The 18622-nt window shown below is 43.0% G+C and overlaps 1 protein-coding gene across 3 annotated transcripts in view; it reads right to left on the bottom strand.

The window, feature by feature from the left end:
* The window catches only part of AP3S1 (adaptor related protein complex 3 subunit sigma 1), a 136617-nt gene that overhangs the window by 38492 nt on the left and 79503 nt on the right, over positions 1-18622 (bottom strand). For all 3 annotated transcript variants that reach the window (XM_033929065.1, XM_033929066.1, XM_033929067.1), the window contains exon 4: positions 18161-18232. In XM_033929065.1, the coding sequence (XP_033784956.1) occupies positions 18161-18232 (72 nt within the window). The remainder of the gene's footprint in view (positions 1-18160; positions 18233-18622) is intronic.

Here is an 18622-nt window from a genome sequence, read left to right on the forward strand (position 1 = left end):
ACATTGCGCCGGCGTTATGGGGGGTTGTAACCCTCCACATTTTACTGTAAACTGAACTTTTTCCCTAAAAACAGGGAAAAAGTGAAGTTTTCAGTAAAATGTGGGGGGTTACAACCCTCCACAACGCGGCGCGATGTCTATTAAGTTAAGTGGGGGGGTTCCCCCCCACACCCCCCCGTAGGAGCCCTAAAAACAGTAATTTAGAGCGGCGCGCACTGCGCTCAATTGTCTGGGCGCGCCTTTGTCCCGGCGCGCTTTTGATCTGACACCCCCTAACATGCCTTCTGATCTCCTGGAATAGAAGTTTTGTATCTTTCAGTTTAGAAAGTACAAAGAGGTTTCTTAGGTGATTCAGACATTAAAATATATCAGCTTGCCATGTCATGAGCCAGGGATCATATGTAGGGTCCAGGAACTGCCTGAACTTGTCTGCAAGTATGTGTCTTTTTTCCACCATACCTGGTACCAGCATGTGAGAGCAGGAGCTTGACCTTACTGCTATCATTACTAGTAAATCAAAAAGTTCTCCTGAGGCAGATCCTGATACTTAAACCCAAAATGAAATGCACATAATCCATCCCTCCTCCACTGTCAGTTCTCTGGTGAAGGAAATACACACTTCCTCCTCCACCCTCTCTTACATACACTCTTCCTCCTTTGATCACCCTCCCTCTCACACTCCTTTCCTCCATCACCCTCTCATGCAGCATATATACACATTCCTTTCATCTTCCACGCTGTCCCCTGATAAAGCCTTTGCACACATTCTCCTTTCCTCCTCCACTGTCACTCCTTCCCTCTAAAGGAGCACCCACTCTCCCTTAATCTACAGTACCCCAGCCAAAGAGCTGATAATAGCTGGTAGAGTGGGGCTGTCCTGTTAAATTGCTGGTCAGGCTCCAGGAGGCCACCAAAGGAGCCAGAGGTGGAGTGTCCACTGACAAAAGAAAAGAAACCCTTGTGTAGAGTTGGGGGCTGACAAGGCCAAAAGTCAGAGCTCTCATCTGGCCCTACAGGTTTCTGGATCCTGCAGCTACCCGATGCACGATAGCAACAGTGACATCACCACTGGGGACAGAGATGCAGAGAAAAATGCCAGAGTCTTGGAAAGAATGAACTCTTAAGAGTAGCCCCGGGGCCAAAGTGTTGAAATGTAATCATGAGTCAAGCACTGGACCTGAGCTGCTCCCTAAGACTTGGACCAAGCAATTGGCCCACTTCGATAATCAGCAGAGCCCTCTGGAGAAGGAGGAGGAGCTGAAAAACTGGAATGGATTCCTTCTGCTCATGAGCTTGGGAGAATCCCCTACTGTTTAGAATGACACACCTATTGCACTAGAAAAGAACATTATCACTCTTTGCTGCCTGCTCCGAAGGTTCCTTCCGACTTGTCCTGCATCCCTCTTTTTCACACACCAGTGATTTTAAACGTTCACCTCTGTGGGGTAGGCTCAGCTCTTTATAAAGTACTGAGCTGTTTCAGTGAAAAGGCAGGGGCTGAGGGAGATGGAATGCCTGTGTAAGCAGTGGAAAAATTTAAATTAAAAATTATGCTCACCATGAGCAGGCTGGGAGAGCAGGAAACCCCGGGACTGCTGGCTGTATTGTGCTGTTTGGGGCGGAGTTGCAACCAGAAGTGTTTCTGTATGGAGAAAGCACTCTGTCTCTTAGGGGTGCTGGCTCTGATGGTGCCAGTTCTGGAGTGCCTGGGGTCAAACTGAAATGCCAGCAGGAGGCAGGCCAGAGCTGTGACACTTTTGCCGGTATCAAGGGAGGAAGCACCAGTGGACTGGTCTGACATCACCGCAGATCTGGAAGCGCCCAGGATCATGGCAGCCTCTGGATCCAGCAGGTCTGTGAGGCAGCAGTGTTGTGGAGACAGGCTGTGATGAATGTAGAAGCATTGGGGGAATGAGCCATAGCACTCATTAATGCGGATGCTGAGGCCAGTCATGCATGCAAGATCCAAATGAATGATATTCTATAGAGAGGAGCGGTTATTCGTGAACATGACAATTTTGATACCGGGAGCCTCAACCCTGACGAAAGGTTTTTGAAACATCGACATGTTGGTATACGCGCTTCCTTAATATCTGAACATAAATATTAAGGTATGTAAACAAAATTAAATCATTATGAATGATATTTATTGAAGAATATACAGAAAAATATACCCCCAAAATAACATAAGATTAAACTAATAATAATAATAATAACAGCTTATATACCGCAATACCATGAAGTTCTATGCGGTTTACAAAGATTAAGCAAAGGTACAAATTGATTGACTTTAAGAGGGGAGGAAGAAAGAGGGTTAATAGGACTCCATTTTTGTAAATAGAAATCCATTTTTGAGGAGAGAGTGATCAATAGAACAAGTTAATCGCTATAGAGGGGAGAGAGAAGAGAGGATCAGTTGTCTAGATACTTTAGGAACAGGTGTGTTTTCAGACATTTCCTAAATTCCTCATAAGTAGTGGGCGAAAGCAATTGTTCTAGGTCTTTATCCCATGATGCTGCTTGGTGCGAGAGAAGATGTTCATGGTGTTTTTTCAGTTTACAACCTCTCACTGGGGGGGGAAACGAAGTTGGAATGTGAGCTTCTCTTGTGTCTGTTGGCTGAGAAGACGAAAAGGTCAGTTATATATTTAGGGGCAAGTCCGTGTAGTGCTTTGAAGCAGAAGCAGGCAAATTTAAACTTTACGCGCGCCTCCATTGGCAGCCAATTTTATTTCTTATATACCGCTATACCGTGAAGTTCGAAGCGGTTTACAATAAAGATACATTTTGTCAGTACATGGGATACAAGGTGGAAAGTATAAGTTAGTTTCAGACCTTGAATTGGGGGGGCCGTAGCGAGGAAGAGGTGGGTTGGGAATTTAGAATTTGTTAAACAATCGAGTTTTCAGGGATTTTCTAAAGTCTGCGTATGTAGTGGCCTCAAGTATGGGTTTTCCAAGCCATGTGTTCAGCCTAGCAGCCTGGAATGATAACATTCTATCTAGAAACTTTTTGTACTGGTAAGATTTCAAGGAGGGGTAATTAAATAGGTTTGTTCTGCGAATGCTCTTGTTGGACTCGATGAGAGAGAACTGGGAGATTAGGTAAACTGGAAGAATCCCAAAGAGAGCTTTGTAACAAATACAAGCAAACTTGAAGAGGACTAATTGATCCCATGAAGATCGGGTGTTTGTGATTTGTTTTACAATAACCATTGAGGCACTTTATTAGCCCTTTGAGGATCATAATCAATGAATGAATATATAAATATTTCATATGAATATGCTTGCAGGAATTTAAAGTTTTACGCTGTATAACATGTGTAGAGAGTGGCATTTAATTCTTTCCATATTATTCTTTCCAGCTTATGATTTATCTTTAATCTTATCTATTGTTTTGCCTTTTGTCTTTGTTTTGTTCTATTTCTATCATTTAAATTTCTCCAGAATTCTACTGTTCAACGGCTCCCCCTTCTGCTTCTATTCCTTTCTCTCCTCTCTTCTACTTTCCAAAGTATTTAGATCAATGCTGTCTTGTTAAAATGTTTATTTTATTTTTATTTTTCCTCTAACTCTACTTTTCACTTCTCTATTACCCTCCAGGTACTTTAGTTAGATTGTGAGCCTTCGGGACAGTAAGGGAATTTTTCAAGTACCTTTCTTATTTCTAATCTTAATGTATATTTTCTGTAAACCGCTTAGAACCTAACGGATGTAGCGGTATATAAGAAATAAATTACATTACATTACATTAATGGCTAGGGTTGGGTAGTAATGAAGGCGCCTGCTCATCAAACTTGGCAGTGCTTTCCAGGTGAGGTCAGATGTTGGCCTGCGTCTGATTACAAATTTCCAGTCCCACCCCAGCTGTTTTGGAGACCAGATGTTTGGGACCAGTGAGCGGCAAGCCAGTGCTCGATATTACTTGCAAAGCACCAGTTTGATGAGCAGGAGGTGTCTGTAAAGGGGGAGAAGCAGATGTAAATACTTTTTTTCTTTCCAAATTATCACTTTGTAACTTAAGTACAAAAAGTGCAACTTCAATGTAATGAGAGCCATTTTTTTTGCCATACTTTTTACTTGTTTCTAACATGTGAAAGTACTGAAAACTGTACTCAAATATTATAATAAAGTAACTATGCTTCGTTACCACCCAACCCTGCTAGCCATATGGGTACTTTTTGCACCCCTCCCTGGAGGCAGAATTATCCATCTTAGGCTCAAGAGCAAGAGGTCCAAACGTCTCTCTTCCCTCTGGAAAACATATATCTTTTTTTCTATCTGAAGCCCAACATCCATCCTTTTTTAATTTTTATTTAATGTAGTATTTATACACCATTTATAGCCTAAGTGGTTTACATTTAGGTACTCGTGCATTTCTCCGTATCTGTCTCAGTGAGCTCACAATCCAAAAACTGACAGTGGAGACTGTTTTGAAAAATGAAAACCCCCCCGCTAAAATAGGAGTTTTGAAGGTGGGGGACCTGATCCCTGGACCCAGAAACCCTCAAGAATGAGATTTTTAACCCCCCCACCCCTTCCAAGTTTCCTATAGGAAATAACGAGGCTGTAATTACAGTTCTGTGAAAGTGACTGCCTGTCTGCTCTCTCTACAGCTGAAAAAATGGAAAGGACTTTCTGCCTCAGAAACTTTCAAAAAAGACTCCAAACCAGGAAATCTTCAAGCTGCCAGTTGGATTGACCCTGTCCAAGACCTCCACCCCATGGAACTTCAAAGCGTGACAGAGTGGGGGGGGGTGCATCAAATTAAGCAGCAAGCACCTTGATACCCAAAGAATTCTTACTCAGGTTGCCCATAACCCACTTGAACCACTGAAAAAATTCAGGTGAGCTGGCTCCCAAGGGAACAGACTCCGAGCCCTGAAGTAGCACACAAGAGACAGGCACTACAGGTCCACCCAAAGGTTTGTTCTGCAAACTGCAGTCCGGCTCCACGGAACCTGTGTCCTGTCCCAGGCAGAGAATCTCCAAATATGGGGGATCTCTTGGCTTGAGAAAAATGAACTAAAAGCTGAAAATAAAAAAAAAACCTAAGCAGATCAGACCAGAAACACCTCTGCAGAGTTTACTTGCAAAAGGAAAAACTGATGGGGGCAGTATAACGCCACTGGCAATGTGGGAGGTGCCGAAAGCTGAATCACACTTCTGCAAAACCAGGTTAATGGTAAGAACATAAGAATTGCCGCTGCTGGGTCAGACCAATGGTCCATCGTGCCCAACAGTCTGCTCACGCGGCAGCCCCAAGGTCAAGTGCTCCAAATGAGTTCAGTCTCACCAGTTTAGCATGAACTTGTCCAACTTTGTCTTGAAACCCTGGAGGGTGTTTTCCCCTATAACAGACTCCGGAATAGCGGTCCAGTTTTCTACCACTCTCTGGGTGAAGAAGAATTTCCTTATGTTTGTACGGAATCTATACCCTTTCAACTTTAGAGAGTGTCCTCTCGTACTCCCTACCTTGGAGAGGGTGAACAACCTGCCTTTATCTACTAAGTCTATTCCCTTCAGTATCTTAAATGTTTCTATCATGTCCCCTCTCAGTCTCCTCTTTTCAAGGGAGAGGATGCCCAGCTTCTCCAATCTCTCACTGTACGGCAACTCCTCCATCACCTTAACCATTTTAGTTGCTCTTCTCTGGACCCTTTCGAGATGTAACAGAAGTTAGTACAATTGCTATGGTAGTTTATACATCTTTGCCCTACCTCTTATTGGGTTGTAAACATGATTGTAATTGCACTTTATTAATGCCTGAAGATAGATTTCTTTATGCACAACAGCGTTTTAGAAAATACTTTTGATCAAGAAAGGACCACTTATTTATAAGTGTATCACTTTCACTATACCTACTGTGCATAAACAATACATTTTATGCAAAAACAAATGGACATCAAAGCATACTTTATCATGTTTGTCTACTCATACTGCTACAGCTGCAATTCAAACAAGTGAGTCTGCCAAACTTCAAGTTTTTGTGTAATCAAAAGTTCAGACTTCACTCATACCCAGGATTGAACTCTAGCAGTACAGTTTACTAGATCTGTAGGTATACAAGGTGTGAGTCATACATAAGAACATAAGAATTGTCGCTGCTGGGTCAGACCAGTGGTCCATTGTGCCCAGCAGTCCGCTCATGCAGCAGCCCTTAGATTAAAGGCCAGTGCTCTAAATGAGTCCAGCCTCAGCTGCATACGTTCCAGTTTAGCAGGAACTTGTCGAACTTTGTCTTGAATCCCTGGAGGGTGTTTTCCCCTATAACAGACTCCGGAAGAGCGTTCCAGTTTTCTACCATTCTCTGGGTGAAGAACTTCCTTACGTTTGTACGGAATCTATCTCTTTTCAACTTTAGAGAGTGCCCTCTCGTTCTCTCTACCTTGGAGAGGGTGAACAACCTGCCTTTATCTACTAAGTCTATTCCCTTCAGTATCTTAAATGTTTCTATCATGTCCCCTCTCAGTCTCCTCTTTTCAAGGGAGAAGAGGCCCAGTTTTTCTAATCTCTCACTGTACAGCAACTCCTCCAGCCCCTTAATCATTTTAGTCGCTCTTCTCTGGACCCTTTCAAGTAGTACCGTGTCCTCCTTCATGTACGGCGACTAGTGCTGGACACAGTATTCCAGGTGAGGGCATACCATGGCCCAGTACAGTGGCATGATAACCTTCTCCGATCTGTTCGTGATCCCCTTCTTTATCATTCCTAGCATTCTGTTCGCCCTTTTTGCCACTGCCGCGCATTGCGTGGACGGCTTCATCGATTTGCCGATCAGAACTCCAAAGTCTCTTTCCTGTATTCATGCATGAGATTTTTGTTACTGACATGAATCACTTTACACTTATCTACGTTGAACCTCATTTGCCATGTTGATGCCCATTTCTCGAGCTTATGTCACGTTGCAGATCTTCACAATCTTCCTGTGTCTTCACTACTCTGAATAAATTCATATCATCCACAAATTTAATCACCTCACTCGTACCAATGTCCAGATCATTTATAAAGATGTTGAAGAGCATGGGTCCAAGCACCGAGCCCTGTGGTACCCCACTGGTGACACTCTTCCAGTCCTAGTATTGTCCATTTACCCCCACTCACCGTTTCCTATGCTCCAGCCAGTATTTAATCAACGTGAGTATTTCATCCTCAATTCCATGGCTTGCAATTTTCCAAAGTAGTCGTTTATGTGGAACCTTGTCAAATGCCTTCTGAAAATCCAGATATGTTGACTGGGTCGCCCTCGTCTATCTGCCTGTTACTCCCTCGAAGGACTGCAGCAAGTTCAAATAAGATCTGCCTTTGCTGAAATTGTGCTGGCTGGTCCTCATCAGACCATGTCCATCAAGGTGATCAATGGTGCGGTCCTTTATCAGTACCTCTACCATGTTCCCTGGTACCGAGGCCAGATTCACCGGTCTGTAGGTTCCCGGATATCCCCTCGAACCTTTTTTGAAGATTGGCATAACATTCGCCACCTTCCAGTCTTCCGGACTATTTCCCGATTTGATCGACAGATTGGCTATTAGTTGAAGCAGTTCAGCTATAGTCCCCTTCAGTTCCTTGATGACCCTCGGATGGATGCCATCCGGTCCCGGGGATTTATCGCTCTTAAGCCTATCGATCTGCCTGCATACCTCTTCTAGACTGACTGTCTACCCTGTCAGTTTCCCGTCTTCATTTCCAGCATATAGCCTGATGGGTTCCGGTATGCTGTGTATATTCTCTTCAGTAAATACAGATGCAAAAAATGTGTTCAGTTTGTCGGAGATTGCTTTATCCTTCTTTAGCACTCTCTTTATTCCATGGTCATCCAATGGTCCCACTGCTTCCTTCACGGGTCATTTCACCTTAATATATCGAAAGAACAGCTTGAAGTTTTTTCGCTTCCTTGGCTATTTTTTCCCCGTAGTCTCTTTTGGCCCCTTTTACCGCCTTATGGCATCTGCTTTGATGTTGTTTGTGCTTATTCCAGTTTTCGTCCGTTTTTTGACCTTTTCCATTCCTCAAATGAAGTCTCTGATCGCTTTCTTCACCACGCCGGTTCTTTATTGTTTTTCCTCTTGGATCCCTTGTTGATACACAGTATATATAGGTTTTGTGCCTTGATGACTGTGTCCTTAAAAAGGGACCAAGCTTGCTCTAGTGTTTTTACAGTGCTTATCCTCTTCTTAATTTTCTTCCCAACCATGAGTCTCATCCCTTAATAATTCCCTTTTCGGAAATTCAGTGCCGTGGCCATCGTTCTGGACCGATGTTTCGCCCTTGCGTCCAGGTCGAAGCGGATCATATTGTGATCGCTGTTTCCCAGTGTCCCTTCTACTTCTACACCTTGTGCTGGTCCTCGCAATCCATTTAGAATTAAGTCCAGAATTGCATTTCCTCTTGTATTTTCTTTGACAAGTTGTTCCAGGAAGCAATCGCCTATAGCATCCAGGAACTTGGTTTCCCTAGAGCATCCAGAGGTGCCTAGGTTCCAGTCTATCCCCGGATAGTTAAAGTCACCCATGATAACTGCATTGCCTCTCTGCAGTTGCGTTTAATCTCGTCCGTTATTTCTCGATCAATTTCTTCGGACTGCCCTGGGGGTCGGTAGTAGATGCTGATCTTCATTTCCAGTCCATTTGTTCCCGGAATTTCGACCCATAGAGACTCTAACTTATCCGTCGGTTGTGGCGTGTTCTCTCCAGTAGATTCAATTCCCTCTTTGACATATATGGCAATGCCCCCACCTTTTTGAACCACTCTATCTCTGCAGTATAGTTTGTATCCTGGTAGCACAGTGTCCCATACGTTTTCCTCAGTCCACCATGTTTCTGTGATGCTGATGATGTCAACATTATCTTTTTGTGCCATAGCTTCTAATTCACCCATCGTATTCCTTAGGCTCCTTGCGTTCGTGTACATACACTTGAGTTTGCAGCCTGTCTTTTCTTACATTTCCTTCCCCCTAGTGTCCCTTTCGATCTGTCTTGCTTGTGATTCAGTGATTCTTCCCCTCTATCTTCCTGCATGGTATCCTCCGGGTATATCAACTCTCTCTCTTGGTCGACTGTCGGCTTTCCCCTTCTTCCTAGTTTAAAAACTTCTCAACTTCTCTCTTGATATTGCTTGCAAGTAGCCTTGTTCCGTCTCTGCTGAGGTGGAGTATGTCCTTCCTGAATAGCTTGCGCACGAAGTGGAATCCTTCTTCCTCAGACCAGCGCCACATCCACGTGTTGATTGCTTGCAGCTCCATCTGCCTCTTCTCGTCAGCCCTGGGTACTGGTAGGATCTCCGAGAATGCTGTCCTCTGCGTTCTGATCTTCAGCTTAACTTCCTAGCATCCGGAACTGGTCCTTCAGTACTTCCCTGTTGTAGTTCCTGTTGCTCAGGTTGTTCATCCCCACATGGATCACTACCGCCGTATCTTCTTCTTCCACACTGTCGATGATCCTGTCGATGCAGCTCACTATGTCTTCTACCTTGGCTCCCGGTAGGCAGGTCACCAGCCGATCCAGTCTTCCTCCCGCTATGTGGCTGCCGACTTGTCTAATGATGGAGTCCCCCATGACGATTGCTGTCCTCTCTATCTTCTCTTGATTTTCCAGCTGCAGGTTTGTGTCCCTGGTGTATGTGCGTCACTCCAGCCATAGGTCCATGTCCTTCGTTCCCATCCATTTTCTCTTAACCTGGTGTTGGCTTGCACCGGACTCATCTTCTTGTGTGTTCCCTCCGCTGTTTCCAGATCTCACTGCTGTGTCACCCATTTCTTCCTGGTGGTTGTCCGTTGGGTGGTCCACATAGTATAACCATAGAAAAGACTTCCTTTCAACCCTAAATCAGGATAGAAAACTAGGCTTATTCTGAAACACCCAAGTTCTGCTCTTCTGTTGTGCAGTCAAGTTCTTCACACCCCTAGACTGTACCGTTCCCTCGGGTTTTTACAGCCCAAATGCATGACCTTGCATTTCTTAGCATTAAATTTTAGCTGCCAAATTTCAGATCATTCTTCAAACTTTGCCAGATCTATGTTATTCACACAATCCTAGGTGCCTACTCTATTGCAGATTTTGGTATCATCTGCAAAGAGGCAAATCTTACCTGATAGCCCTGCAGCAATGTTGTTTATAAAAATGTTAACAAGAATAGGCCCAAGAACAGAACCTTGAGGCACACCACTGGTAACATCAAAGTTTGCTGTTTCATATGTCTCTGACCTGAATTTTATAACTGTAGACTGATTTTTTTTTTTTTGCAGATCTGAAGTGAAAATGGCGCAAATCAACAGAGATTTCACTGCAAAAGAGTGCCGAGCAATGATGAAATATCTTTTCCTAAAAGGAAACTTGGCCAAACAATTTACAATGATATGTCAGTTACATTAGGGAATAAGTACCCTTCCTACTGAGTTGCTGTGTTCAAAATAGGACATTGAAACATGGAAGACTAAGAACTTTCTGGAAAAACAACTCAAGTGACAAGTCCAGAAAACATGGATGTCATTCATTTCATGATCCTGGATGATTGAAGAATATCCGCTAAAAAGATAGCAGAATTAAATTAAATCAGTACATTTAATTTACTGATTTAAATTAAATCAGTACATTTAAATAGGAGATATCCCTAGAATGAGTAGGTTACATTATTCATGAGATTTTAGACATGAGAAAGCTCTCAGCCAAATGGGTTCCCAAATGTTTCAATGCTGACCAAAAGCTTGATCGTATAGAAACATAGAAAGATGACGGCAGAAAAGGGCTGTAGCCCATCAAGTCTGCCCACTCTACTGTCCCACCCCATTAAGTCAGAGTGCTTCTCAACCCACGTAGAGATCCCACGTGGATGTCCCATTTATTCTTAAAGTCGAGCACGCTAGTGGCCTTGATCACCTGCACCGGTAGTTTGTTCCAGTGATCCACCACCCTTTCTGTAAAGAAATACTTCCTGGTGTCACCACCAAATCTCCCTCCTCTGAGTTTGAGCGGGTGCCCCCTTGTGACTGAAGGTCCCTTAGGAAAGAATATGTCGTTTTCCACCTCGACACGACCCGTGACATACTTAAATGTCTCAATCATGTCACCCCTCTCCCTGCGCTCCTCTAGAGAGTAGAGCTGCAACTTGCCCAGTCTTTCCTCGTATGAGAGACCCTTGAGTCTGGAGACCATCCTAGTGGCCATTCGCTGGACCGACTCGACTCGAAGTACATCTTTACGGTAATGTGGCCTCCAGAATTGTACACAGTACTCCAGATGAGGTCTCACCATGGCTCTGTACAGTGGCATTATGACTTCAGGTTTACGGCTGATGAAGCTTCTATTGATACATCCCATCATCCGCCTTGCTTTGGATGAGGCCTTCTCTACCTGTTTGGCAGCCTTCATGTCTGCACTGATGATTACTCCCAAGTCCCGTTCTTCTGAGGTCGTAGCTAGTGTTTCTCCATTCAAGGTGTATGTTCTGCATGGATTTCTGCTGCCGAGATGCATCACCTTACACTTCTTTGCGTTGAAGCCCAGCTGCCATGTTGAGGACCAGTTTTCCAACTTGATCAGATCCTGCGCCATACCATCCGTGAGATCGCTTTCACCTACTATATTACACAGTTTGGCGTCGTCGGCAAACAGCGCTATTTTTCCCTGAAGCCCTCGGGTCAAGTCCCTTATGAATATGTTAAAAAGGGATGGTCCCAGGACTGAGCCTTGCGGCACTCCGCTAGTCACTTCTGATGTCTCAGAGAGGGTGCCATTGACCACCACTCTCTGAAGTCTTCCACTTAGCCAATCGTTGACCCATGCAGTTAGTTTCTCACCTAACCCCATCGATTTCATCTTGTTTAATAGTCTACGGTGTGGGACACTGTCAAAAGCTTTACTGAAATGCAAGTATACTATGTCCAGAGACTCTCCCGAGTCTAGCTTTCCTGTCACCCAATCAAAGAAGCTGATGAGATTGGACTGGCATGACCTGCCCCTAGTGAATCCATGTTGACAGGGATCCCTCAAATTCCCCTCATCCAATATCATGTCTAATTTCCCTTTAAGTAGAGTTTCCATGAGTTTACACACTATTGATGTGAGACTTACTGGTCTGTAATTCGCAGCCTCCGCTCTGCAACCCTTTTTGTGCAGAGGAACAACATTGGCAGTTTTCCAGTCCAGGGGGACCCTCCCCGAACTTAGGGAGAGATTGAAGAGCATGGCTAACAGTTCCGCCAAAACATCGCATAGCTCTCTGAGCACTCTTGGGTGCAGATTGTCCGGTCCCATGGCTTTGTTCACCTTGAATCTTGACAGTTCTCTGTAAACATCAGCTGGTGTGAACTCAAACTCCTGAAATGGGTCATCCATGCTTTGCTTTGCATCCAGCTGAGGCCCGTGTCCTGGTGCCTCGCAGGTAAAGACTGAACAGAAGTAATCATTCAGTAGTTTGGCTTTATCGGAGTCAGTTTCCACATAATTCCCGTCTGGCGTTCTAAGGCGTACTATCCCGTTTGTGTTCTTTTTCCTGTCGCTAACGTATCTGAAGAAGGATTTGTCCCCTTTCTTGATGTTCTTTGCTAGAGTTTCTTCCATACGAAGTTTGGCCTCCCTGCCTGCTGTTTTGACCGCTGCAGACTTTGTCCTGTACTCAATGTTTGCTTCTTTTTCCCCCATGCGTTTGTATGATAGAAATGCTCTTTTCTTCTCCTTGACGAGGTATGATACCTCATCTGTGAACCATTGGGGTTTCCTTTTTCTTTGTTGTTTGGTTACCGACTTTATGTAGCGGATAGTTGCCTCATGAAGGCCATTATGCAGCAGAAATTGAAGTTTTGAAACACCTGACCTATTCACCTGATTTGGTCCCTCCAGACTACTACTACTTTCCTAACCCTCAAGAAACACCTCAATTTAACAGATATTCCAGTAGAGAAATCCACTTATCAATCCATATGGCTAAACTCCAAGATTCAAATTGGCAAGTCTGGGATCTTCTGGAAGCAATGGATGCAGGCGGGTATACGCATATTAGATGTTTTATCAAATGGGAAAATGCTTGATTTTTCATAACTGCAACAATCATTCGGTATTTTAAAGTCTCAAAATTATAAGTGGTTGCAGTTGAAGCAGGCCATTCAGAAGGGGTTCCCTGATTGGCAAAATCTAGAAAATCATTATAGCTTGCAGGACCTATGCTTCTAGACAGATTTGCTAGGACATCAGGCTATCCGGTGGTATAAATTAATATCTGAATTATTGAATAAAAAACCAAAATCTAGTCTTAGAGAAATTTGGAGCACTAATAATAATAATAATAACAGTTTATATATCGCAGGACCGTGAAGTTCTATGCGGTTTACAATGATTATAAGGTATTACAGATCGAGTGGAATAAACAAAGTTCAGGGTGAATAACAGTTCTAAAGATCATTTGTTGAGGACTAAGATTGTATAGATCAGTTACCTAAGTACTTCAGGAACAGATGTATTTTTAGGCGTTTCCTGAATTCCCTATAAGTAGTAGGCACGAGCAGTTGTTCCAGGTCTTTACCCCATAATGCTGCTTGATGTGAGAGAAGATGTTGGTGATGACTTTTATATTAAATTAAATCAGTACATTTAAATTAAATCAGTACATTTAAATTTGGTCTTGGAGGATGAGATACACAGCGTCATCATCTATGAGACAAACCTGGTTTTTTTTGTTACATAGATCTTTTTGGACCCCTGTTAGGTTACAAAAGTTAGACAGTTCTAAATCTAATAGATGCTGGCACTGTCATCTGGACATTGGAACATTGGATCATCTGTTGTTCTATTGTCCTTTGATACTCAACTTTTGGAAGTCAATATAGGAACAGAATAATATCATACTGGAATCATCAATTCCATTGACGTATGAGGTAGTCATTATTGCATATTAAGCTCTCCATGGACCACTATAAATGCTGGCTTTTTCTAATTATGACCGGGATAGCCATGCAGATGGTAACTCGTAATTGGAAAAATTACGATCACCTCAATTTTCCTTTTTGGTGGGCGAATTTATGTTCAAGCTATAGATATGAGAAAATGAATGCTGACATGTTGGGGCATAGCAATTTATTTAAATTGGTTTGGGGAGAGTGTGGCGCTATGGTTAAAGCTACAGCCTCAGCACCCTGAGGTTGTGGGTTCAAACCCACGCTGCTCCTTGTGACCCTGGGCAAGTCACTTAATCCCCCCATTGCCCCAGGTACATTAGATAAATTGTGAGCCCGCAAGGACAGACAGGGAAAACTGCTTAAGTACCTGAATAAAGCATGTAAACCGTTCTGAGCTCCTGGGAGAATGGTATAGAAAATTGAATAAATAAATTAAAAAAGACATCTTTTATTTCTTCATTATAGTTGTCTTTTGTCTTTAATTTTTATTTCCATACACATCCAGGGAAGGGGGAGGGTGGGGGGGAGGGATACTTTTATCTTAATTTTAGCCCTTTGAATACATACATCCAGGTGGGTGAGAGGAGGGTGGGATTACATTACTTCTTTAAATAGGGAAAGGTTATTGAAAGAATCTAGGTATTTATGTTTTTGTTGACTAGTTATTGGATGGATGGGTGGGTGGGTTTAAATGCTCATGTATGTCTGTAAGATGAATGTGCTTTTCTTGATTTATTATATGTTTATATACTTTGTATTGCACTGTTGATATATGGAAAATCAATAAAGATAATTGGAAAAACCATGATAGAATTAATTATACATTTTGGTGGGTGAATGTGTGTACTATATACAGATACAAACGAATTAACGCAGAATGCAGGGGTTTTAGTGAGGTATTTAATAAAATTTGGAGCCCACTGACTAAATTTGTAAAAACATAATAATGTATTTTTATCATATCTCTTCTTTTCTTTGGTTTATTTATCTTTACACATCCAGGGGGGTGAGGGGTTGGAGGGAGGGGAATAAATAGTGATAGTGATATTTGGGTAACAATTCTTTATTTGTATTGTATATTAGGATTTATTATGATATTATTATATGCAGGAAAATGAAATTATCGAATGATATTTATGTTACCTGTATAGATAATAGTGTAATATGTGGACTATCTTTTGTTCTTTCATTTGTGTGACACTGTTTTGGATTAAAAATCAATAAAGAATTAAAAAAAAGAAAAAAAAGAAAATCAATACAGATTTTTTAAAAAAAGAAAAAGAAACACCTCAAGGGAAGACAGTTTTCAAGCACTGAGGATGCCACATTAGCTGCGGACGAGTGGTTTGCAGCACAACCAAAATCATTTTTCTTGGATGGGTTAAAGAAGTTAGAACAACGAAGTCATAAGTGAGTGGAGTTCAGTGGTGAATATGTCGAAAAAACAGAGTTTGTCAATCCCGTAGCATGTCGTTTTCTTTACAAAGCCAAGGACTCATCAGTACCCCCTCGTAGTTTAACTCTCACTATATCTTATTAACATATAGCAGTTAATAAGGTAACAGAAATAGACAGGTCATGATATAAAGAAACAGTGATATGCAAGCAATGTAATGCAATGACCAGCACAGAGCAAACCGAGAGGCAGAAAATATCCCAGCCCACTTGGACCAGCCCCTGTTGATCCAACAGGAGTACAACATTAACAGCAAAGGTCTGGCTGAGCTGAAGACTTGAGAGAGAGCTCCTCCTGGAGGAGCAGAGGCCCAGATTCCATGTCACATCAGTTTAAATCTATACCATGACTAACAGCAGGTTGCTCCTAAAGGAGCAGAAGAAAGGAGATCACACAGAACCGCACACAAAACAAAACCAGCTCAAAAGCATGGAGACCAACTACTGCATAAATCCTATCAATGCCCTCATGCTGTACTGAATGTTTGGTGGCATTATTTCTCATTTGTTCTAACAAACTTGTAAGAACTTGAAATGTAAATGAAATTTACAAAATAACTGGAATGAGAAATACCCTTTAAGATTTTCTTTGCCAAATTTCTTGATCTAGGACAGATGTACACTAATATTTAAAACAGCTGTAAGAAAGGAAATAGAGCAATGCTTTGAAACAGGAAAAGTTAACTATACTTAAGAGACTAATTACTGAAGAAAAAACAGAGTGAACAGAAAGAAAAATACAATATTACTTAACAGCTATTATTTTTTTTTTTTTTACTTGTTCATTTTAGAAAGCAAAATTATTAATCTGGAATGCTGAAAGTCTGCAGGTGAGACATGAATCCTGCTTTTAAAATGACTAGGAAGAGTTAAAGTTTTGATATGTTAATAGAGCTTTATTACAAGTATAGTTTAGGCGCTAATGTTCAGTGGCATAGTTTGCAAAGGATATCAGTCTCCATATACAGTAGAATACCGTTTGCTTGGTTGTTCAATAAAACTGAACCTGAAGAGTAGATTAAAGATTACCTGAGCTTACCTGAGAACAGCTATTCACAAAAGTGACATACCATGCTCTACTCTACATAGTACCCCCGAAATACTTCTGTTATGCTCAAATATATCACTCTCTGGTCATGCAGCCTCCACATTTTATAAAATCTTCAAAATCTTCAAATCTATATACTTCCCTAGGTTACAGCAATCCTGGGAATGTGATTTAAATGCTCTCAATGCAGACATCACGTCAGAGAGAAGGCTTCCGACGCAGGTGAGAGGAGCCGCGGCGGCAGCTTAAACTCAAAAATAACTTCGGCAAGGGACTGTAAGGGAGCCAGCCAGAAACAAACAAAAATGCTGCTACACAGGGAAGTGGAGGGGGAGGGAATGCTGCTGCACAGGGAAGTGGGGGGGGGGGAGAGGGGTAGGGAAATGCTGCTGGTGAGGAAAGGGAGCTGGGGCTAGAAGCTGAAAGGGAAAAGATGGGAGAAGGGGGCTGGGGGGGGTAAAAATAGGTTTGGAGCTGGGGGAAAAATAGGGGACATATGAGGGAAGGAGGCTTTACTAGCACCTGTTAATGTAATGGGCTTAAACACTAGTAAGAACATAGGAAGTTGTCGCTGCTGGGTCAGACCAGTGGTCCATTGTGCCCAGCAGTCCGCTCCCGTGGCGGCCCCCAGTTTCTCTAATCTCTCACTGTTACATCATTTATTATGATTGTTCCACTCATCCCCTTTTCCTACAATGTGATTTAGTAAATCTTCACCCATTTACTTGTTCAATTATTGTACGATCTGTTTGTACTGAAATTTCGATAAATAAACAAAGACTAAAAAAAAAAATTACCTGAGCTTGGAACTTACTTATATATTTAAAAGAAAGTATTAGGATCCAAACAGCACTTTGGACCTTGTAATTTTCATCAGCCTGCTGTTTCTATAACAGGGGTGTCAAATCCTGGCGGGTCATAAACAAGTCTGATTTTCAGAATATCCATAATGAATATTTATGAGATCGCTGCTTGCAGCGGTCTCAAACACGCGGCCCGCATGTGGCTCTCCAGGTTTTATTTGCGGCCCGCGGTCTGGAGGCATCATTCTCTTCCTTTTAGAGCAGCAGCCGGCTCGTTCGTTCAAAGCCGCGGGTTGGCGGCTCCTTGCACTATCCACTCCTGCATCTGAAGCCTCTCTGATGTCACAACATCAGAGAGGCTTCAGACGCAGGCACGGATCTCGCAAGGAGCCGCCACCTGCGGCTTTGAACGAACGAGCCGGCCTGACACGCTGCTGCTCCAGTGGCGTACCAAGGGGGGGGCGGTCCACTGTTCTCCCTAGAGTGCGGCTCGTCTAGAGTAGTGGTGCCGAACCTGCTTCCCTTCCCTTCTCACTGCTGCCATCGGGGATCAGGCCAGCACCGTGTTCTTTGATCTCCCTGCTTCTCTTCCCTGCGGGGCCGACCAACTCTCGCGGCCCGACGTCAATTCTGATGTCGAGAGGACGTTCTGGCTAGCCAATCGCTGCCTGGCTGCCCGGAACGTCCTTTCCGACGTTAGAATTGACGTCGGGCGGCGAGAGTTGGTCGGCCCGGTGCAGAAGAGAAGCAGGGAGATGGCCTGTTCCCGATAGCGGCAGCAGCAGCAGCCTATTCCGCGGCGGCGGTGGCATGGGGGAGGGCAGGAAGGAAGGAAGGAAGGAAGAAAGAAAGAAAGAAGGTGGGGTGGGGGCAGGGAGCCAGGCTAGGACCTAATCAAATTTAGGAACATATGTTACTTATAAGGTTTAGTGCTTGAGATTGCCGATATTATACACTGCCACAATACCTTATCTACATGGAAAATTAAATCCAGCTCACAGACGTTTTCAAAACACTTGTCTAATGTTTCCACGAATACCTGCAAAAAAACAACAGAGACAGTAAAAAAGAAACAGTACATAAAATGCCAGTGTTTTTAACAGATTTTTAAAAAAATCAAGTTTACAACATATACTTTCAGTCTCTGGTAATAAAGAGAATACAGAATTCAGTTGCAAAACATATGCACATAGCACCACTAATGGTTAGATTTTTATAGTCTCAATAACCCCAAATATAGCTCAAAGGTACTTCAAAAGACAAAAAGTTGCTATAAGGGAACACAGGAATGGGGCAAAAATTCTCTTGCATTTCACACTTAGGAGCCATGCTGAATGCCCTACGGATCGCCTTCCTGCCCCGACTTTCCCACCCTTCCCCGCAGTGCAAGCGCGTGGCTTAAGCGGGTTAAAACCACGGGCTCCAAAAA

The sequence above is a fragment of the Geotrypetes seraphini genome, chromosome 1, assembly GCF_902459505.1.
Source record: "Geotrypetes seraphini chromosome 1, aGeoSer1.1, whole genome shotgun sequence".
In the NCBI taxonomy this organism is placed as follows: Eukaryota; Metazoa; Chordata; class Amphibia; order Gymnophiona; family Dermophiidae; genus Geotrypetes; species Geotrypetes seraphini.